The sequence below is a fragment of the Herpailurus yagouaroundi genome, unplaced genomic scaffold, assembly GCF_014898765.1.
Source record: "Herpailurus yagouaroundi ecotype Mexico unplaced genomic scaffold, PumYag 189, whole genome shotgun sequence".
Taxonomy (NCBI): Eukaryota; Metazoa; Chordata; class Mammalia; order Carnivora; family Felidae; genus Herpailurus; species Herpailurus yagouaroundi.
In genome coordinates, this window is record NW_024412420.1 from 1515129 (window position 1) to 1537529 (window position 22401).

At 50.7% G+C, this 22401-nt stretch overlaps 1 protein-coding gene across 2 annotated transcripts in view; it reads left to right on the forward strand.

Annotated features, from left to right (window-relative positions):
* Positions 1-22401, forward strand: part of TBX4 (T-box transcription factor 4) — a 31337-nt gene that overhangs the window by 4241 nt on the left and 4695 nt on the right. For both annotated transcript variants that reach the window (XM_040496924.1, XM_040496923.1), the window contains exons 3-7: positions 782-876; positions 8928-9047; positions 10335-10482; positions 21170-21322; positions 22286-22374. In XM_040496924.1, coding sequence (XP_040352858.1) covers positions 782-876; positions 8928-9047; positions 10335-10482; positions 21170-21322; positions 22286-22374 — 605 coding nt within the window. The remainder of the gene's footprint in view (positions 1-781; positions 877-8927; positions 9048-10334; positions 10483-21169; positions 21323-22285; positions 22375-22401) is intronic.

Consider the following 22401-nt stretch of genomic DNA (forward strand, 5'->3'; position numbering starts at 1 on the left):
GTCTGTCTGCAGGGCAGCCTGCGTCTGCCAATCCGCCCCACTGAGGACAAGACTCGCTTCCCGGGGGACCTGGCTGCGTCCTGGACTGCGCGTTCTGCTCCGCTGGGCAGGGCTCCCGCTCTTTGCCTTTCGTCCCTCTTCTGCTTCGCTCCCTTGGGGCTACTAGGAGACAGGCTGGGGAGGGGAGCCTTGTGGCAGCGGGGCGAGCCCGGGCCAAGTGTCCGGCTCCGACGACGCTGAGAGGGCGTGGGCGAAAGAAAGCCTGGCATCGGGAGGGAAGAACAGATCCCGGTCGTGTGCGAGCGGGAGCCGCCGCGGGGACGTCGCTGAGAGGGTCACACTGACAATCTGATGATCAAAATGAAAGGAATCCGTCTGTGCGCACCCTCGGCCTGCGTGGGTCTGCGTAGAGTCTGAGGGTGCGCGAGTCTGGCCGCAGGGGCGTTTGTCCCTCCTGTGTCTGTGTGTGTCCGCAAGCCTGTGGCTGTGTCCCGCCACGTGGAGTGTTTATGTTTGTGTAGTGTGTCATCTACCCTGGCACGGTCAGCATGTGTCCTTTGCGGACCATCTATAGGTGCAGCTCTGAAGGAGTGGGTTTCAGCTACTGATTAAATTTTGAAAAATTCACCAGTGGTACAGGATAATTTTATGAAACGAAATCTTGAGGCATGGGCTTTGGGGGCTGGCAGGACTCTGCACAGTTCCTTGGGCCTGTGTTCTCCGTTCTGTGGGCTCCGCATGGAGCCGTGGCTCAGGCCGACCCCTTCCGTCTCATCCCTAGACCATCGAGAACATCAAGGTGGGCCTGCATGAGAAGGAGCTCTGGAAGAAGTTCCACGAAGCGGGCACCGAAATGATCATCACCAAGGCGGGCAGGTCAGCGCTGGGACATTTATTTGGGGGATGGGGATGACTGGTGGGAGCGATGGGAATCCCCCAGGAGCTCCCTTGACAGTCCTCTCGGGCTCTTGCCAAAGGAGCGCCAGGAGTTCCTTTCGCCACTCCGGTCTTAGCCCCTTGCCCTACCACGGCTTTTGACTGGGCCGCAGAACTTCACCGGAGGATCCATCTCCTCCAGGGAGCCTCCAGACTTGGAAGGATGGGAGGGGTAGCGCTATGCAAATAAAATGCAAATAAGGATCGCGACTCCGGAGGTCCCAGTCCCTGCACTATTGGCCCCCAGGGGGGCTGCTTTGTCCTCTTCCTTTTGGGGACCTGCCTGGTTTCTCAGGATCGCATTGATTGGGGACCCGGAGATGACCCTCAACAGATGGAGGAAGGGGACTGGACCATGTTTTCCTACTTCCATAACTTTTCCTGGCAGTGGCAACCAGGAAACCTCTCATCCCTCGGGGTGCTGCTCGTCTATTGCCAGCCCCCCCACCTCAGCCAAGGGGAAGGCACCGTTGGGCCCTGCGTGTGTGTTGTTTGGGGAGCAACTCTCGGGTGGTTGCCAGAGATGATGATTTATAAAGTGGAAACATCTTTAAAATGTGCTGGTGTCTGTGGGAGAGAGTCTCGAGGAGAAGGGGAAAGGAGGGAGATGCAGACCAGGCAAGATGAGAGATTCGTTGGGGCCAGCGGGGCCAGGAGTCTCAGGTGGGGCTCGAATGGCAAGGCCAGCGGTTATCAGTGTAGGGGGATTGCTGCAGACAGAGAAGCTGGAAAGTTCAGGTGTAGGAACTGCCCTCTGCCCACTTACTCACATTTGATTCTAGTCCCTGGGGGACAGGGTAGGTGTAAAAATGTCTGTGGGCCCGTAATTGGGTTTTCGAAGAAATAAGGTGGCGAAGCCTCAAGAGCCAGGATGGGGGGTCAGACCACAGTGGCTTCCAGTTCCACTCAGCTGCTTCCATCTGTGCAACCCTCAGGCAAGGTGCTTCAGGGTATCTGCCCTCTCCACATCCCCCTCTGCAAAATAATACATACAGTTGTATGTAAAGCACTTAGCCTAGCTCCTGGCACATATGAGCATGCCATACATATGAGCCAAAATTAATTGTAATTAGAGAAATGTCTGACACTTAGAGAACTCTGCTGAACTGCTTAGAGAACGGTGAGCTGTTGAAAAGAAGCAAAAAGCTGGTAGCTTTTGCAGTGTGTAGTGAAGGGGTGCTGTGGTCCTTCTTGTCTGCTCACTGGCAGACCTTGCGAGGTTTCCTTTGTTTTGCTGGGGGTAAGTTCTGGGCACTTGGTCAGGCTCCCTGGTAGGTGGCAAGGCCACCTGGAGCCTCGATCAGGGGAAGGAGCATGGGGATGTCAGGGCCTGAATTTGCTGCATTTGGGGGCTGGGGAAGGAGGATGCATTAGGGAAACCTGGTAGAGGGTGCCACTTGGAATAGTCCTGAAGACAGTGGCCCTCAAGCCTTGCCTCTTCCTAGCTGAGTGCCCTTGGGCAGGTTTCTACACTTCCCGTGGCTCAATGGTGCTGGGGTAAACAGAGCTGGTGACTGTAGACTTACCTGCCATTCTTCTTTTCTTAGTTACTGTGAGACTCAAATGGGGGTCACGTGAGCTGTGTATGATAAATTGTTGACTGGATTATAGGTATGAAGAGAGGGAATTTATTTATTGGAACTGCTGGGGTGGAGGGATGGAAAGAAGAAAGAGAAAGATCCAGAATTTCCCTTTTTAGGCAGCAGAAATATTCTTGTCTTTCAAAAATAAATGGTCTGCATGTTCTTCGGGTTTGCCTGGCCTCTGCCGTTTTAAACAAAAGACATTTGTGATTCTCCTCAGTGGGGTTTCCTGCATCAGTATGGGTCCTCCTCCCTCCCTCCCTCCCCCAACACACACACACACACACACACACACACACACACACACACACCCCTCCAGAGGTGACCAGCTTCAGGCGGATGTCTGTGCCTGATCCTAGTGGAGACTTAGAGATGCGCCTCAGGGAATGATGACAATAATTTTTAAATGGCTGTGATGAGGTTGACCACTTATGGTTTCATCACGGTCTTGGCCTTTCATTTCTCTGGCAGAAAGTTATTCTTGCACCAGGTCTAGTCCTTAAGAAAGTCACTAGCCTCGTCGCCCCTCCCCATGGTTCTCACAGACCCTCTTTCCTCCTGCGTTGCTGCTCACTAACTTTGGAGACCACATTCTCAGTTCTGATCCCAGTGGCCCCCTCCCCCTTCACCGCCTCCCTTCCACAGGAGGCAGCTTGCTTTGCTTGGGTTTGTGGTTCTTCAACATCCTGTGGAGTCCCAGTTCTCTTCTTTGTGTCTCTACCGGCACCCTTCCTGGAACACCTGCATTTCTCAGCAGACGGCCTGAACCCTTGTCCTGAACCTGGAATCGCAGATTCCTAGACTGCTGGTAAACTGAGGGAACATAAGGCTGACCCCAGAGAAGGGAAGGCACTTGGCTCTTATAGATAGAAGCAAAATTAAGCAGCTGCCAGGTCCACACAAGCCAAGCAGATGATACTCTACCCCCAGAAAAAAAACCCAACTTTGAGAAATTCCCCTTAGATACAGGGCCCTCCAATATGGGGTTGTTGCTCTGCCCTAGAGACCCCCCTGGTTGGTTAGAGGCATGATACTTGCTATCTGGCTGAGGGAGAGGCAGGTCCCAAACAAGGGGAACAATGTTTCTCAAGCTAGTTTGAGTCTTTGAGTCACAAGCCTCTTGCCTATAAGCTCTTGAAGGTATGAAGGTCTGAAGGCCAAAGTAGAGGATAGTCCCCTTCATTGGATAGTGACTTCGGATTCTCAAACCATTTGATCTGGGGATTAAAATGCCAATCACATTGGGAGACATCAATTTCTGAATGCTCAGTAACCCCTGATGTCAGGTGTAAAACGAGGCCAGAATCCTCCCAGCCAGTTTCTGTCCCTTTCAGGGGCCTCTGCACCCAGAAGGCTGTTTACTGCAGAGACCAGACCCCTCCTCTGTCTACCTCCTTCACATCCCTGCCAAGCTTGAAAGATGTGAGAAACTGCATTTTCTCCCAAACATAGATAAAAGTGAGCTCCACAAAAATTTAAATATAAACCTCCCAAAAATGAAAATTTCCTAACCATTTGACTGCTCTACTCCTAGGTCATGGTTTTGCCACCAGATAAATCTCCACTATCAGCCTTCATAGCCTGTTGAGTTCAATGTTGCTTGTGTTAGTGACAGTGAATTTGCGTTTGAAAAATGAGCTACCGATGAGAACTCCTGTTGAACCTGTATTGTTTGTTATTCTGAGGCAAGGATTTGGCCCGGCTTAATCCGGGGCTTCAAAGCCAATTGCCCTTGCTCTGTATACAGAGCGTCAGAGCCCAGTGGCGTGGGTGATAAGACAAGTAAGGGTTGAAGACACTGGGAAAGTGGGTTGGGGAGAGAGTCCTTTGATCTCTTTCTAAAGTATTTTCTGAAAGCAAAAGTCTATCAGAAGGAAGTGTCTTTAAAAAAATCTGAGAAGCAACTGATCTTCCAAAACAGCATCCATTCCATATACCCTCACTCTTGCAACCCCCCCTCCCCCGACCTCAGGGAAAATATTTCTTAAAAATGCTTTGAGTGAATTAGAAAATTGTGTGCGTGTTAGAGAGAGAGAGAAAATTGGGACTAAATTACAAAGCTTTGCCATTGCTCTCAGAAATCATTTGGCTCTAGAAGGTTTAGTCTCCGTACAGGCAGCACCAGCAATGCAGCTCCCACCCCTCCAGCAAACCCAGCCTTGGTGGACGGGCCTTAGCCTCTTCCCAACATACCCAGAAATCCCTCTCAAGAGTCCCAGACACTAGGGATAGAAAGAATGGTGGGGTTTTCTGGGGACCCCTGTCCTTTGCCTGCAGCCGGTTTCTTTCCGACTCTGGGATCCACGGCTGGTGTATGTATATACATGTGTGTATAGACACCCACATATGATATATACATGTATAATTTTCAATGTCAATTTTGTTGAAGTGGAACTTGCCTGCATAAGTGAGCAAATCTTAATTGTACAGCTCTATACACTTCCACAAAATGAATACACTAGTACAAATCACCACCCAGATAAAGAAACACAGCAGAATCCTCTTGTGTGCCCTCCCATTCCCCACCAGTCCTGTCCCCCCTCGAAGCCCCTCTCCAGACTTCTCACCCCTTCTATTTGGTTTTGTGTCTAGTTTAAGGGAAGGCACATCTAGCTGCTCCTGGGGTTTCCAGGCCCTCACAGAAAGTCAGGCTGCAACCGGGTTGGGGACTTGGGGGTCCGGCCAAGTGGAGAGAATCTGGCTGGTTTCCTACGTCCTGCTGACTCCCTGCACCCCCATTCGGGATTGGTGGGAGACTAGTAGGTCGGGCCAGGAATTTGGCGATCGCTTTGGCCGGAGAGCCGGGAGCCCCCGCCGCTCTCTGAGACCAGCTGAACTTGCGAGTCTCCACTCAGCAACCAGCGAGCATTTGAGGGGTTGTTGCCAAAATCACAAGGTCCCGAATCCTTGCCCCGTGCCCCGCAGGCCTCCCACACGAAGAAACGTCCAAGGAAGCTTATCTTAGCAGTTCATTCTAAAACCATTTCCGAGTATGAAGTAGATAAAGGCTCCAGCCCGCATCCTTTCAGAGCCTGTTTCGTGATCAGAGGAGAAACCCCCGGCTTTCATCTCCTCCCGGGCCGGCGGGGCGGGCGGCTTGTTTATTCCCCGGCGGAGCCGTTTCCGCGTGTGCCAGGAGCGCCCCTCTGTCTGGGGGTCCAGGAGCCCCGAGGGGGCGTCAGGCGCGCGGACCGGAGGCTCGCGGGGCGCAGGGAGAGGGTGGGGCGAAGGCTCGACCGCGCGGGGCTTGGGGGCCGCGCGGTGTCCGGGGCGGGCGAGCCAGGGATTCCGGCCAGGCCAGCGCTGGCGGCGGGGCAGAGTGGGACACTGGCGGCTCAGAGTCCTTCCCTCCTTTCCTGCCCGCTCCCCCAGGTGTTCATTTCCCCCATTGATGTTGGTTTTCAGGTACATTTTACGTCCTAAGCCAAAGAAACAACTTGATCTCACCCCATCCTTTTCATCTGTTTCAGTAGAGAGGGTCTTTATAGTGTAGAGTCACCAGAGAGGATGGCACAGCTCCCAGACCCAGCCTGGCCTCTGTGGCAGGAGTCATGCCCACCTGATGAATGGTCCCATGCTGCTCCTGGGGCTTCAACTTTAGGGCAAGGGCAGATGCCTTCAGCTGTGGCAGGAGGCTTCTGGGGTGGGTGGAACATACACTTCCCCTTGGCACTCAGCCTTTTCCCCACAGGGTGTGCCCTTCATCCCACTGGAGCCCCCTAGGTGGGGCAGTGATAGTGCCTAGGGTCCCCAGGGCCTGTGTTCTCAGAAGCAGTCACCAAACTGGACCCTGACAGAAAAGCCGATACAGGTTCTCATGAAAGCAGTGGAGTTCACTGAGCCTGAGTAGTTCAGCCTGGAGCAGCGTCCCCTTTCAGACCAGATATCCCATCCCCCGCCCCTGCTTCTAAGGGCAGCTCCCCTAGGAAGGGGGGGATTGGTAGGCAGGGGAGGCAGAAGCTAGGAGATACCTTCCTTCCCTGCCCCAACTCTTGGCAAAACCTCCCTGAAGGTGTTTTCGGTCAGGAATCCAGTCTTTAGTCAGCTTCTGGGTGAAACCAAATCCTAGGACACCAGCTCCGTGCCTTGGGGAGCTGAGCACAGGCTACTTACAGGCCTTCTAAAAAGCATTTAGTGGATCTTAGCCTGGCTTCCTGAGCTGCTGAGATGAAGTGTAGTAAGGAGTAGGAGAAGGGGAAGGCCAGGGTCTTCATCCCCCTCTCAGCCTAGGTTATGAAGACTGTCAAAGTGGCAGCGGGACATTTTTTCCTGGACCCCTTTGTGGATACTGGCCTGGGGGGAAGCCATGTCTGCCTTCTGCTGTTGCCACCTGGAGTGATTACAGGAGAAACAGACTAAGCGCAGGGCACTGGTGCCAGGTCAGCCCCAAGGGCAACCAGGGCTGCCCCATTTTGTGGCAGTTCCTGTAGCAGTTACAAAATGGTGACCTGGAGGGGGACAGGATTCTTGGCCTTTCCCCGGGGAGCAGGGGAAGTGAGGCAGCTGATGCCTTCCCTGCTTCAGCTTTAGGCCTATCAGGGGAGAGGCTGGGCCAGGAAAGAAGGTGGTACAGGCTCCAGCTGTGCCCCCAGGCTGGGCAGGGGCTGGTAAGCAGCAGGCAGGATTGGGTTCCTGAGCCCTCTCACTTCCCCCATTCCTGGAGAGGGGGTGGGGTGGACATTTGAAAATGCTTTCAATTGACATCTGAGACAAATTCTTCCACACGGTTTATAAGTCCCTAGACTTGCAGCTAGAACTTCCCTCCTCCCTCCAGGCACGCACACATGCACACATGCGCACTCCACCGTGTACTCAAGTACGTGCCCTTGAGCGTACACATGGCCACATACCTCCCACATCCCTGGCCCATTGCAGTGCTCTCCTGGGCCTTGCCTCCTGCAAGAGAGAGGGTGAACAGGCTGGGGCTGGGTCAGGGGTAGAAATGAACCTTCCACCTCAGGGTCCTGGCCTGGGCTTGCTGTAGGGTCTGCCTGCTTGTAAAGGCCTTGATCCCTTCTGGAAACCCTGGTAAACTGGTACCCATGTTGACAAAACGGGGGTCTGAGGTGTCTAAGACAGCTTCTCTTGAGGTTCCCCTTATGGTCTCTTAGTGAGGCTTTCCTTCAGTGGACTGGTTGAGCACTTTCCCAACTCAGGGGATTTGGTTCCTGATGTCCTTACTGTCTTCAGTTAGGTTTGGATCCTGCCTCTCTCTTGGGGAAACATCTTTGTGGGAGATCAGCTAGGAGGGGGTGGGGGTGTCTGAGGAGGATTGTGGTAAAGTTCTGTCTGCTCTCTCTGGAGAAGTCCAGTGTCAGGGACTCGATGACTAAGGGGCAGAACTCTGCCCCTGCAGGTATGTGTATATGCTATTGTACCTGTGTGTGTGTTGAGGGGTCTGGGGAAGCCTGCCTCTAGAATATTCACTGAGCCTCAGGGTCCTGGATAGTCTTAGCATGAGCTGTAGAAACTGGAAAACTTCCTGTTTTTTTGGTGAGTCCTTTTTCACAGAGGTAAGTCATCCACTGGTTTGAGGAGGGAGGAATGCAGTGGGAGTCAGTAGTAATAGTCACAAATGGACTCAGTTAATCCACAGACCAACCTATGAGATAGGTAGTAATATCCCCATTTTAGAGATAAGGAAACCAAGGCACAGAGAATGAGATCCAAGCAAGTTGCCTAATGCCTCAAAACTTGTCAGGGGTGGGCCAGGCTGGTGGACCATGGCAGAGTGGTTCTAGAATCCATGCTTTTCTCCATGAGGCTCCTGAACTGACTTCACCTGGTACCCAGTTAGTATACACAAGCCCAGGCAAGGTCTTCATATGGCTAAACACCTCTGCTAAACACACCAAAAGAATCCAAAGACCTAGCAACACTTTCTTGTTTTTCTGTGAGTTGGTTCCAGGCCTGAGGGTTTCCACAGAGACAAGGCCCAGAGGAGATACCCCATTGATTACAGAAGCAACCGACAGGGCTTTGAAGTCTTTTGCTCTGACCCCCTGTAATGGCAGCCCAGAACTTTAGCTGTGTAGGGACTGGCAAAGGGCAGGAGGGAAATTAAGCAGCCAGGTTGGTGTTGACATCCTCTCTCATGATCCTGGAACTTTCTATGCTTTAGCTGCTTACAACCAGTTGCCCTAAATGTTAGGGAATTGTTGGGGAGAGGGAATTGCATTGGGGAAGCCATGTAAACCCTCTTTCTAGACATGCAGACCAGATGAAGCTATCTGGACCCAGAGAGAACGGCTAGTGCAAACTTTCCCTTGTGTAGGGGGAGGCTGAGGCAAGGTCACACAGTTCTGATCAGGGCCGGTGTCTCTTAAGGCCTTCTGTTCCCTCCCCCCTGGGTGGCATCTCTCTTGATGCTCTGTCTATGCCTCTGCCTCACACCTTGGCTTCCCCTAGGAGGATGTTTCCCAGCTACAAGGTAAAAGTCACAGGCATGAACCCTAAGACCAAGTACATCCTGCTGATTGACATCGTCCCTGCGGATGACCACCGCTACAAGTTCTGTGACAACAAATGGTAAGAACCTGGGACCCTCACATCACCTGCCTTCTCTGAACTGCTCTGTCCACTTACCACACCCATCTGCACCTGATGTTTGGTCCAGGGACTCACCAGTTAGTTCATATGATTGCCCAGATCTGAAGTCTTGGGAGCTGAGCCTGCAGAGGCTGCAGGGTCGGCCAATGTCTGCACACCCGCTACAGCTGAAAGTGAGCTGCAGGGTTTGAGTGTTTAGTGGATTTCGAGGCTGTTCTCTCCCTACAGCCATGGGCAAACAAGATTGGTGACTACACTGTGGGATGACAGATGAACACGAACACTGGATGAATTTAGGCTCTGGTAGTGCTGCACTGGGGAGGAGGATGGGAGCTGTTTGCTTGAGGGACTTTGATATTGGATGGTTAGACATCCAGTGACATCTCTCTGCTGCTCTTCCACTTAGTTCCTCATTGTCTGGCTATGAGCCCTCCCTTTAAGCTGTTGATCCAGGGTGAGTGGCAGCTGCCTGATGGTTGGATGATGGGACCCTCTGGCAAGAGGCTGGGGGGAACAAGTGGGCTGTAAGGCAAAACAGGGGCTGGGTAAGTAAACACTAGGCTACTTTTCCTAAGGTCACCTTCTTAGTACCCTGTCTGCCCCCAGAGCCCAGGACAGCGCTCAAGGAGAAAGAGGGATTGACTGAATTAGTAGCTAGCCAGGATGTGGGCTTCACCATAGGCTGGTAGTGGGGCCAGCAGAGACCTGGCTGAGGAGGCTGGATTCGGTGACCAGGTCTTGCCAAGGGCCATGTTTCTATTTCTTCTCTCTTTGGGTTGGATTATCATTCAGAGCAAGCTCTGGCTGAGGGGAGGTTTACCAATTAATTTCCTTGGGGGTGAGCACTCTTTTGGGGACAAGCAGTTTGAAAGTTGTCTAGGTCTTCTGAGAAGCTCCCTCCAAATAATATAATTTATAACATTTTAAAGTTGTAACTGTAATACATACACAGAGGTGCCTAAATCGCCCCACAATATATTTGTGATTAGCCCCATTCTTTGAAGTAAATAATCACATTTGTCTGTACCCTCCCTTTCTCTTTCTACTGCAGTAAAATAAAAGAGGTTCATAATTGCTCCTCCTCCTCAGCACTCTCTCCTTTGACCCACACTCCTACTCACAAAGTCCGAAATTGAGAGTATAAGACTAGCAGTGATTTCTTTCCCCCTCAAGTCTATGGGGATTTGCTCTAACAGGGGACAGGGAATCTGGGCTTTTCCAGACCCCAGAGTAATCAACTGCTGTAATCATCTGTTCTGTTGGCAGGATGGTGGCCGGGAAGGCTGAGCCCGCCATGCCAGGAAGGCTCTATGTCCACCCTGATTCTCCTGCCACCGGGGCCCACTGGATGCGGCAGCTAGTCTCTTTCCAGAAGCTGAAACTCACAAACAACCACCTGGACCCCTTCGGTCATGTAAGAAAGAGACTGCCTGGCCTTGAGAGCCAGTCCTTGAGCAGTGCTGGGGGTGGGCTAGGTAGGGATGGAGCTCTAGAGAATCCACTCTGGGGATCCAGCTCCAGGCTTTGGCACTTGCCGGGCCAGTTGGAGGAAGGAGCCCAGAGTCTGAGTCCCTCTGATGTACATCCTTCCCCTCCCACTTGCTAACTGGGTAACTTTGGGCAAGTTTTTGAGCCTTAGTTTCCTTATCTAGAAACCTTTTGTGGTTGCGAGAATTAACTGAGAGAATATGCATGAGGCACCTTGCACATGGGAGGCTCTAAATGTGGCAGCTATGACAAGGACAGTGATGCTGGATCAAATCTTTCAGCTTCAGGTTCCCCAAATTTGGCCTTGCTGGAGCATAAGGCAAGTTAACTTTCTTGGGAAAGAGTCACTATGGGTTCCAAAGCCTCTCTCTGGAGTATGCCGTCTGCCTGGCCTGGCAGCCCCTGCCCTCTGGAAGGGAAGGCCTCACTCTGGCTCGGATGGCAGCTCCTTCCTGGCCTTGCCTCGGACCTGGTTCTTGCCAGAGAGACTCTGAAGCCCCAGGGATGCTGCTGCTGACGCCCCATCTGCGCTGCTGAGACTCATTCTTTCCCCATCTGATTCTGGCAGGCCCACAAAAAGCGTTTTATGTGGAAATTTTTAGCTCAAGTGTGTGGTAAACTGAAGCCTGGGGACCTGGTATTATCTGCCAGGGCACAGGCCCTGCACTTCTCCATTCCCCATCGGTACCCTGGAAGTACAGGATGGGGTGGGGTGGAGCATGGGTGCGGTAGAGGCTGCTAGATGCAGTTGCCCAGGCCATACATGTAACATTCAGAGTGTGGATGGTGGTAGGGGAAGCAGGGATGAGGGGTGTGCAGGTATGTGCCTTTTTTTATATCTAAATTCCATTTCTGGGGAGTTGTATGCAAATCAGAATTCTGTGAATCATAGTTCCTCATGGAAAATGCCAGCAATGGGTCATTTCTGATTGATTGGTATATAACTGACAGGCAGCTCTTAGTTCTAATTTTCTCAGAGTCTGTTTAGTTTTTTTCTCAGTTGGTGATCTATAAACAAGCAAGTAGGAGAATACTTAATTAATGTAATTAACCCCTGAGTTTTCCATCTTGCGAGCAGCACAGGCTTTCCCATGCAAGGCAGGCTGATGCTGTGGGCGAGGGGTGGCAGAAATGTGCAGCCAACCTCTCATGGGGCAGAGATAAGCCACTGATCTAATGGGAAGGGTTGGCCAAGCACCCACTGCCCTTTTAGTCGAGGGACAGAAGGGCCTTCTGGGTCTTACTGGGCACTATCCTGGCCAAGACTTTGCTCCCAGTTGACCCCTACCTGGCCTCCTCTGCTTGCCCAGGCCATGACACTAACCTGGAAAGGTTAGTGAAAGCCTCTGTGCTGGGAGTTGGGGAGCTTAGCTGGCGGGCAGGTCTCTGCCCCCAAATGTGCATGTGGACCCCATGGGACAGACCACTGGGGGGAGCACAGAGCTTGGCAAGAGCTAGATGTTTCGGTGAGTGGCCAAAAGTACCCAGGCATCAAAGTTCTGGTGAGAATTTCAGATGCACAGCTTGCTATCATGGTTCCCAACTGCAGGGGTGCCTCAGATGACTCTTCTACCTTTGCCCCACCCCTGCCACCCCAGCAGAAAGTGGCAGGGGTGGGACTCAAGTGGTTGAAAATCTGGGCTTTTTAAAGTGGGAGAGAGGCTTTCATAGCCCAGCAGTAGATTTTCCCAGCCTGGCTTGCCTCCTTGGTGGCTCTACTGGAGTCCATGAAGGGTTTGCAATAATCCTGCATATGGTCTTGAGTCTGAGCAAGTTGGGCTGCTTGATGGGCTGGTGACATGGGGGTTGCCCCTGGCTACACTTGCCGTGCCTGCCAAGAACTCATGTCTCCTTGGCAATAGGGATACTCCTGACACAAATGCAGCTTTCTCCAGAGGGTTGGGATGCAGAGCATCTTCCTTCTCCCCATTCCCGCACCTACCCAGCACAGGCAGCTTATTGGTCACAGCACCCTGAGTACAGTGGCAGGACTCAGGGATGATGTGATTGTTTCAGGGGCTGGGAGTAAAGGAGCCGTGCTTGAACCCACACCTTCTCTTCCCTGTCCAGCATTCTTTTGGCTTGTCCACCTGTCTTTCTACACCCAAGGCTTGAGCTGGCATATCTTCAGCTATTTGGAGCATCACTGGAGAGGGAACAGCTTCTGATTGTGCAGGCGAGGGCTGTGGAGATGAGCTAAATATTCCTAGATAAGCCACGTGGACCATGGCTTTCTGCTCATTGGCCTGCACCAGTGGGAGTGCTGAGCCCTTCATCACCCTGTTTGGCCTCTCAGTGCAGGCACCTGGGAAAGAGCCATCTCATATACTATGAATTTGCTCCAAACAAGCCATTCATTCTGTGCTGCTCTCCTCCAGTTTCAGTTTTCCCTAAAATCTCCTAGGCGTTGAGGACCTTTCTCAGCCAAATGAGCTTTGGACTTTTCCCTCAGGTCTCATAGTATCTCAGGGATTTTAACTGAGATTTTGCAGCCTAGGGTCCAGGGGAGAGCTTGGGCTTGGCAGCCTGTCCTACATACAGGGAACAGGGACCCCTCAGACCACATGGCCACATGTTTTGGCACAGGGTTCTGACTAGAAAACTCTTTGTGGGCTTTTGCTGTAGTCAAGGAAGGCCTCTGTTCCTTCCTGGGGCAGGTTCAGGGATGATGACTGGTTTCTGGGAGTAAGCGCAAGCAGGGACAGAAAGGATCCTGGGGGCTGGGGGCTAGGACTGAGCTGCTGCCTTAGGGCCCGATTCAGTTCCACTTCTGTTCTGCTGGCTGTAGAGACTGCCTGTCCCTTGCTGCCTACCTGCCATCCCCTTCCATCCACAGCAGGGTCCTGGGCCAGGTAACCATGAAATGGAAAGAGAAGCTGCTTCAGAAAGTTGAGGCAGGCTTCACTGAGACAGGGCCTGCATCCTGCAGCAGCACATGGAGATGGCTGGGACTTACTTTTCTCCTGATCTGGAGGCAGGGAGCCGATGGCTGCAGTGGTGTGTGTGTGTGTGTGTGTGTGTGTGTGTGTGTGTGTGTGACAGAGAGAGAGAGAGAGAGAGAGAGAGAGAGAGAGAGAGAGAGAAGGAATGGCCTTCACCACCTCTTATGTCCCAGGATTCCCAGATTGCTGAGGAGGAAGACCAGCAAATGATTTCTGACACAGAAAGTCTAATGGTTCCAGAGGCCAAGTTAGCTCCAGGCTGGGGTGTGGGCTGCAGCTTCTTGGTCACAAAGTGGCGCATGCACTTGTCCCCTCTGTATGCTAGTTTCTCCTCTGGCCACATGGCTCTTCACCTAGTTAGTTACTCCTGAGCCTTGGGATCCAAGCTCAAATGCCACCTCTTCAGAGAGATGGTTCAGGGTCCCCACTCTGGCTCTCAGAGTGCCACGCACCTTTCTGTCCTAGTACTTACCACACTAAGAGTTTTATACTTATTTATCAAGTTTATTTCTGCGTAGGATATACAGTCACATGGCTTAAAAATCAATCAATGAATGAATAAAAATGTCTGTAATGAACCATTTTTCTCCTCTTGGCTCCCTATCCGCCCAGTTTCTTTCAATCCCTGCCACCCATAACCATTGTTCCTAATTTCTTTGTGGCATTTCTTTTTGCATATACAAGCAAAATACAGAATCTCAAATCCTTTCTTTTGTACACAAAAAGTAGCATACTATAAACACTTTTTGCACCTTGCGTTGTAAACAGTATAAAATGGAGATCATTCCGTTCGTATAGAGCTTCCTTTTTCCTTTTTTTAACAGCTGCATAGAATTTCAGTGCGCATTTCTTTCATAAATTATGTAGCCAGCCCTTACTGAAGAAATTAAGATGCCTATTTTTGTTCTTTTATCTACGTATCTTTAAATTTTCTTGTGTTTATTATTTATTTTAGAGAGGTAGAGAGACAGAGTGCAAACGGGGAAGTGGCAGAGAGAGAGAGGGAAACACAGAATATGAAGCAGGTTCCAGGTTCTGAGCTGTCAGCACAGAGCCCTACACAGGGCTCGAACCCACAAACGTCGAGATCATGACCTGAGCCGAAGTCAGATGCTCAACTAACTGAACCACCCAGGCGCCCCTATTTTTGCACTTTTAATTAAATTTCTACATATATCATTTGACACGTGTGCCAAGTATATCTGTGTGATAAGCTGCTTGGTCAGAAGGTATGTGGATTTGTAATTCATAGTTTCACCCTCCATCAGGGTTTTAACTGATGTATAATTCCCACCATTGCTGTAGCCTCACCAACAGGGTGGGAGAGCAAAGTTTTAGACTTTGGCCCGTCTGATGGGTAAAATATAGATACTGGTTGTAGTTTCGATTTGTATTTCCTTTATTATGACTAAGGTCAGGCATCTTTTTTCCCTTTCTGTGAACGTCTGTCTCTATCCTTTGGTCATTTTTTCTCTCAGATTTTTGAACATTTATTAATTCTAGAAGGGTTTATAAATTAGGAGAATTTAGCTTTTATATGTGTTAGGAGTTGCTCGGATGTTTCCCCAGTTTGTCATTTGCCTTTTGATTTTACCTGTAGTGGTGTTCCCACACAGAAGTTTTTGACTGAATGTATTGCTCTATCCTTATGGATTCTGGATTTTGACTAGTTTAAAGCCCTTATCCACTCCGTACTTGTAAGGAAAATTTCTTGTGTTTTCTTCTAGTATTTTATGGATTTATTTTTACATTTAAACCATTGATCCTTTTGGAATTTTTTCTGGCATTTGATATGAGGTGTGAATCCAACTTTTCTTTTTTTCTAAAGAGCCATCCAGTTGTCCCGACACCAGCAATTGACTGTTTCTCTTTCCTACTTGGCTTAGGATGCCTTATTTCTGTGCACTAAATCCCCATATGAATTTGTGTCTGTTCATGTGCCAGTGCCTTAACTGTTGAGACTTCATGATAGGTTTTAGTGTCTGGCAGAGCTGGTCCCCCACTGCTGTTTTTTTTTTTTTTTTTCAGCATTTTCTTGGCTACTCTTATCTATTTTTTTCATATGAACTTTAGAATCAGCTTATATTGTTGATAAACTTATTTGTATTTTTATTAGAATTGCTTGAAATTATAATTTTACTTAGGGAGGATTAATAGGAATACCCTTCTCTTGGTTGAAGTCTTCTTTTTTGTCTTTCCAAAGTATATTCAAGTTTTCTTCATAAGGTCCCACACGTTTTCTGTTAGGTATTTCATCTTGTTCATTACTATTATAAATGCAGTCTTCCTTCCAGTACATTTTCTCACTACTTACTTTTGCTTGGTTTTTGGATTACTGTGTGACTTCCCCACCAGATAGGAAACCATAAGGTTTTTGTTTGCTTGCTTGCTTGCTTGCTTTTGGTTTATTTATTTATTTATAAAAAAAAAAAAATTTTAGTGTTTGTTTATTTTTGAAAGAGTGAGACAGAGCATGAGTGGGGGAGAGGCAGAGAGAGAGGGAGACAGAATCCAAAGCAGGCTCCAGGCTCTGAGCTGTCAGCACAGAGCCCAACAGGGGCCTGGAACCCACAAACCATGAGATCATGATTGGAGCCGAAGTCAGATGCTTAACCGACTGAGCCACCTAGGCACCCCAGAAACCATAAGGTTAAATCACCATTGTATCCTAGTGCCTGTTACTGTGTCTGGAACAGTGGACGCTGGTAAGCAGTAAGTGAATGAGTGAACCGGATGAAGGGGGTGGTATTTGGTGTTTAGACAGAGAAGGCATGTCCTCCACCAGGGGCTGACATCCCTCCAAAGCTTATGCTGTCAACTTGTCAGTAGGGACTCAGAGCTACTGATCTCCCTCTTTTCCTCTTTTTCTCCCACATTTGCTGAGCCCTGACAATGTGTCGAGCCCTTGCTGGATGTGTTGGGAGATACAGATGCCCCATTCACTCCAGATCAGGCCTGGTGCCCCTGGCCAGGTACACATATGAGCTCAGGCTCAGAAATTAGTATCAGTTCTAGCTCTGCCTCCCACTGGCTGTCTGAGGTTGGGAAAATTCCTTCACCTCCCTGAGCCACAGTCAGTGGGTCTAATAATAATGCTTACTTTACAGAGATGTCATAAAGAGTAATTACATGATGTGTGTAGGTTCCTCGGCACAGGGCCTGGCACCTAGGCTATGCTCCATAAACACTGGCTGCTAGTGCAGAGACTGTGGGAGAAGGCAGAGGGTTTCTGGAACCCTGAGTTGCTGCCCTGGGAGTGAGACCTAAGGCATATCAGTTGGCTAACTCAGTTCTAGTTTAGATATTCTTTCAGCCAATCACTTACCTTTCTGGGTCTCTGCTTTTTTTCTTCTTTAAAAAAGATGTTTTTTTTAACATGTATTCAGTTTTGAGAGACAGAACTCTCTCAGAGAGAGAAGTAGACACAATCCGAAGCAGGCTCCAGGCTCTGAGCTGTCAACACAGAGCCCGATGTGGAGCTCAAACCTACAAACTGTGAGATCATGACCTGAGCCGAAGTTGGACGCTTAACTTACTGAGCCACCCAGGTGCTCCTCTTCTTTTTAGGCAAGCTGTAGATCCTGTCTCTGTCCTTCCCTCTTTGCAGGACTGGAGAGTGTAAGAAGGAGGATGGAGAAGGTAGTCTTAGAAAGTAAAACTATGATGCAGGGGAAAATCTGGTTTTAATAGATGACAAAATGGACATTAGCCACACTTGTATGGCTAGCATTCAGATACACTGCATTCTGTGATGGACAACAGGGCCTGGTGAGTCCTCATCTCGTACGGTGTTTGGTTGACACTTTGTTATTCGTTACTGAATATGTTGTTGAGAGCAGTGTGTGCTCTCTCGAAGGTCGTCTGGAATCTTCTCAGGATTCTGTCTCCAACAAGCTATGTGTTCTTGGGCAAGTCACGTTCCCACTACGAGCCTCCTTTTCCTCATCTGTAAATTAGGAGGTTGGACTAGAATGATTTCTAAGGTCTGCCTCTCCATGCCCTAATGTTCTGTGATTCTAATGCAGATAAATCTGGACCTCATTGGCCAAGCACGCTATGGAGATCTCTCGAGGAGATGGATGTTTGGCACTATCACAGTTGTTAAAATAGAACAGGCTTCTGAACTGTAGCCAGAACATAATGAATCCCATTTCTGTAAAACAATAACGGGACCAGTCATGTAGTGGGGTTTGTGGATGTGGCTGGTCCATTTGGCCCAGCATCCTCTGCCACAAATATAAATGTGAGACTCTGGCAAAAGAGATTAATGTGGCGCCTGGGGAACTTCCGAGTAAAGCCAGGTGTGAGTCACGGAGTTGGTTTCACATTCTCCTGGGCTGTTGGGGCTGAGGCTCCACTTTATATTTGCACTGGTTCAATGAGGGGACTTTCTTCCAGACACCTGTCCAGGTTCCAGACTGTCCAAGTTAGAAGGGGTGTTTGGGACCACTTCTTAGGTGAAGGCCTCACTTTATAGATAGGGACTGGAGGGGAAGAGCTTGCTCAAGACTTATCACTGGTGAACAGAAATCCATAGAAGCTTCTGGACGCTTCTTGACTTCTCTGTGTCTGGGATTGCACCCCCCTAGTGGCTCCTTCCTGCCCCTGCAGGCAGTTTCTCTCTTCCCAGTTTTCCCTGCCAGCCAGTCTGGTTCCCTCCCCTAAAAGGTGTGTTTGGCAATCTCTCCACCTCAGTCAATAAAGGACCTTGTCTGATAGGCTGAGTTTGGCTTTTAACCCAAGGGGCAAGAGGGAACCCCATTATAGATATAAGACATTTATTGAGCTCTACATGCTGGCAGGAACTGGGGGAGGGGAACATGGGAGGCAAGAGGAGAAACTACAAAAGGTGCCACTCTCAAGCAGTGTGCAGTGTTCCTGGGTGAACTGGAAGGTTCTAATCAGGGGAGTGACCTGATCTGATGCGTGGCATGTGAAGATGGAGAGGAAATAGATATAGACAGGGAAGAGGTGGTCCCAAACCTGGAGAGAGATGGTGGGCCTGAATCAAGGGTGTGTGGGGTAATGGAGAGGTTTTTATCCTGCAGATGGAGTCACAGGACTTGGTCATTGACTGGACCTGGAGGTGAGTGACAGTGAGGAGCAGGGGAGTTGATAATACCCAGGACTCTGGCTGGACTAACACAGCCTATGACTGCCCAGTTGGCAGAGGAGCAGGGTGGATGCTGTCATTGGTCTGAAGGTGTCCTGAAGGGATAGCCCAGCCTCACCATGCAGATGCCTGCATCTGCCTTGGGTCTGTTAGTCCAGTGTCTGTGCTCTCCCCGCCCTAGGAGAGCCAGCGTGGCCAGGGAACTGCAGTGTGCAAGTGCTCATGGGGAGGTTGTCTGCACACATGTTTAATCACTGTGTTTCACCTGAAAAATGCCCCAGAGGTTACCTTGTCTCTAGTGAGCAAAGAAAGACAGGAGAGGAAGGGACAGAGAGCTTGTGATCATGGCCCAAGTCTCCCCAGTCCTGTAACCCTGCCTTGTACTTACTAGTTCCTGTTTTGGGGTAAAGGAGCCTAGAGGTACAAAAGGAGTAAAAGATCTGGCCCTTTCTCTTGAGGGGTTTAGAGTTTAATTGAAGGGACAAGAAGAAATAGGAGGCCACTAGGAAGCAACACAACAGCCAGGCAGACAGTGCACAGGGAGGAAGTTTCAGTCAGCATCAGGAGTTCAGAACAGGACCTAGTAATCTGGGAAGGCTTCCCAGAAGAGTTAGGCCTTGAGATGATTGCCCTAGAAGGTGAGAGAGAATGGGAAAGGAAAATTGAGCAGAAGGAACTTCATGTGAAAAGGCCCAGAGGTGGGAATCTGGGGACTTCTGGATGCATCCAGGCCACCTCCCAGGTATTTAGTTCTGGGAACTTAGGTCCTTTGTGGACTCCTGCAGCAGGGAGCAGTGCAGGTTGACAGAGTAACCCAAAGGGACTGGGAGGTGTTTCCCAAGTTCCAGCCCCTCTCCCCAGCCTCCTAGAAACGGATGTCCATTGAGGTTTCTCAAGGGAGAACTTGTGTCCACCCTGAGTTGTTGTTGTTGTTGTTGTTTTTTAATCTGGCTGGCTCCCGGTTGAGCAGTGGGTCCCCAGCTGCAGGACGTGGCTTGAGGTTTGGAGTGCTCTATACCTGCCCTGAGAAAGTCCAGAAGTTTGTCACTGGGGTTTAGTGGGGCACAACCAGTGCAGAAGGCAGAAAAGCAAGCTCCTACTGGATGAAGCTACCAGGCCAAACTGAGGAGCCCAGGGAAAGCCAGAGGCCACAGCCCAGCTCCTGACCCACCTACTTCCTCAGCTGAGCCTGCCCTCTGGGCTGTCTCTGTCCCCAGCGTGTGCTGAAAGTGGAGCCTTCCCAGACTAAGACTTCTGCCTTGGTTTTCCATGGAAGAGCCTGGCTCTGGCCTTTCTTTTGGCAGTCTGGTCTCTCAGAGGTTTAATCTTGCAACAAGCTTCAGCATCAGGCCTGTCACTGGGAATGGGGAAAGGTGGGAGCCAGCAGGGCTAGCCCAGGAAGGGGCACTCCTGGAAGGAAAGGAAGGAAAGAAAGGAGGTGAGAGAGTAATGGGGCCAGAGGGCCGGCCTTGCCCAGCCAGGATAGGAGCCAAAGGGTTAACAAAAGCAGCGGTGCTGATAAAATGCCCCAAATTCCTGGTCCTGCCTCCAATGGGGAGGGCGTCTGGCAAATGTCAACGATAAAAAATACATTTTAATGGCACATAATTCAGCCGCTACCGTGGGGCACAGCTGAATGAAGCAGGTTTGGAGCAGCAACTACTGTGTGTTACTCCCGGGGCTCTGGGGCCAAGCCTCCTGGGCTCTTCGTGTCTGGTAGGGTGGCCCTCCTCCCCAGTCCCAGGCATCCTCAAGGGCCAGTAGGTTCCTGGGGCCTCCGGCCTTCTCTGGTATTATTTCTGGAACTTTGCTGTCTCCTACCTCAGCACCTGGAATTCTAGCCCATGATGGAGCTTCTCTCCAGGCTGTGAGGTGTCTTGGGCAGGTCTGAGGGCAGGATGCAGCTGGGTTTCCCCGGCATCCCTTCCACAGGCCTCTGCAAATGTTGAGACAGATGGAAAAGAGTCAGAGTGGGACTCTTTCCTCCGCTCCTCCGCCATTCTGCACACCCAGTCAGGTATCTATAAGAAAGGCCAGTCACATGATGGGGAGTGGGGAGGAGCAGGAGAGGTGGGAGAAGAATGAGAGGATCTGGGTAAAGAGTCAATTGAAGCAGGAAACCTGAGGGGTAAGTTATATATTAGGATTCCATTTTACAAATATGAAAGCTGGGGCTCAGAGAAGTCCAGTGATTTGCCTGAGGTCACACAGCAAGTCAGTGGCACCCTGGGACTTTGCCTACGGCTTGGAATTCCACCTGCTACAATATACTGAGGTCACTTGAGCTTTTAAATGTTTGGTTCTCCATTACTGCAGTAAAACAATCTATGCCATTAGGAAGGCCAGGTTTTGGTTCCAGAGCAGAGAGGCTGAGTGGGGACGATGGGGGCTGAACTGGCGCTCGGGGACCTGGTTCTTCACTTGGGAGCATTAGCACCTTTCTGGCCGTAGTCAGGCCCTGGAGCCTGGGCTTTTAGGAGAATGAAAGCTAGCCCAAGGCCAGCTGACTGAGACCACGGTGGGGACCTGGAGCTCAGAAAGAGACGCTTCTCTTGCAGATCATCCTCAATTCCATGCACAAGTACCAGCCACGGCTACACATCGTGAAGGCTGATGAGAACAATGCTTTTGGCTCCAAAAACACAGCCTTCTGCACCCATGTGTTCCCAGAGACTTCCTTCATCTCTGTGACCTCCTACCAGAATCACAAGGTACGGCCACCCCCATGGCCCCCACTGCTGATGCTGCCTGGCATTTCTGTGCTACTACAGAAAGACAGGAAGTGACGTCCCCATGCAGTGTGGCTGAGACGCCCCAGACACCTATATTGTCCCTCAGAGCAGTGAGAAATTGGATGATGAGCAGGAAAGTAGACCAGACCCCTAAATCTTCAGTGCAAAGTAATTACAGAGAATGGACCAAGTTGGCAACTGTAGAAGCCAAGAGCATGGATCTTGCCCTGTGGCTTGAGTGTTAGTTAGCCATTTTGTTCTACAAACTTCTCCCTGGTGGGATTTAAAAGTTGATTCTGGCCTGTCAAGGAAGGGGAGAGAATGGGGAAAGGAGCCCAGGGTACTGTCAGCTGTAGAAGAGCCCGGACTGAGCCTTCTGGAGGCCATTCCCAGGCTGCAGTCAGAGAGGTCCACCTCCCACCCTACACCCCCTTCCATAGCCTGACCGTCCCAAACTGTCTCCAGACCCCTACATGGGCTGTTGTCCCCCGTCTCTCTGCCTTTGCCCATGCAACCCTTCTTGGGGCTCTTTTCACATCATGCATATTGGGACTTGCAAGGTGGGCTGGGGATACTGGGGAAGGGCCATAGGCTGTGGCAAATTTTAGGCAGAACATTGACAGTCAGATTTGTACGGTCACTTGGAAGCTGAGGCGGCAGTTGCACTGGACAAGGGTGACACAGATGGGAAGCTGTTCCAGGCACAGTGGGACAGGAGGACAGGAGACAGAATCAGAAGGTCTGCAGTTAGTAGAATGGATGAAAGCTAGCGAGGAGCCAGATGTGAACAGTGAGGCCAAGGAGGACCCAGCAAGACTGCAGCTGGTCTTGGGCTTGGGTGTGCAACTTACCCAGGCTCTGAATGTGCCTGGGGCAGTGGGGGAGGGCCCAAAGCCAGCCCAGCCCTCTACGCCAGCGATTCTGTGTGTCCTCTCCTGACAGATCACACAGCTGAAAATTGAGAACAACCCTTTTGCCAAGGGATTCCGGGGCAGTGACGACAGCGACCTGCGTGTGGCCCGACTACAGAGGTGGGGCTGCCAGGCCTGGGGGTAGGG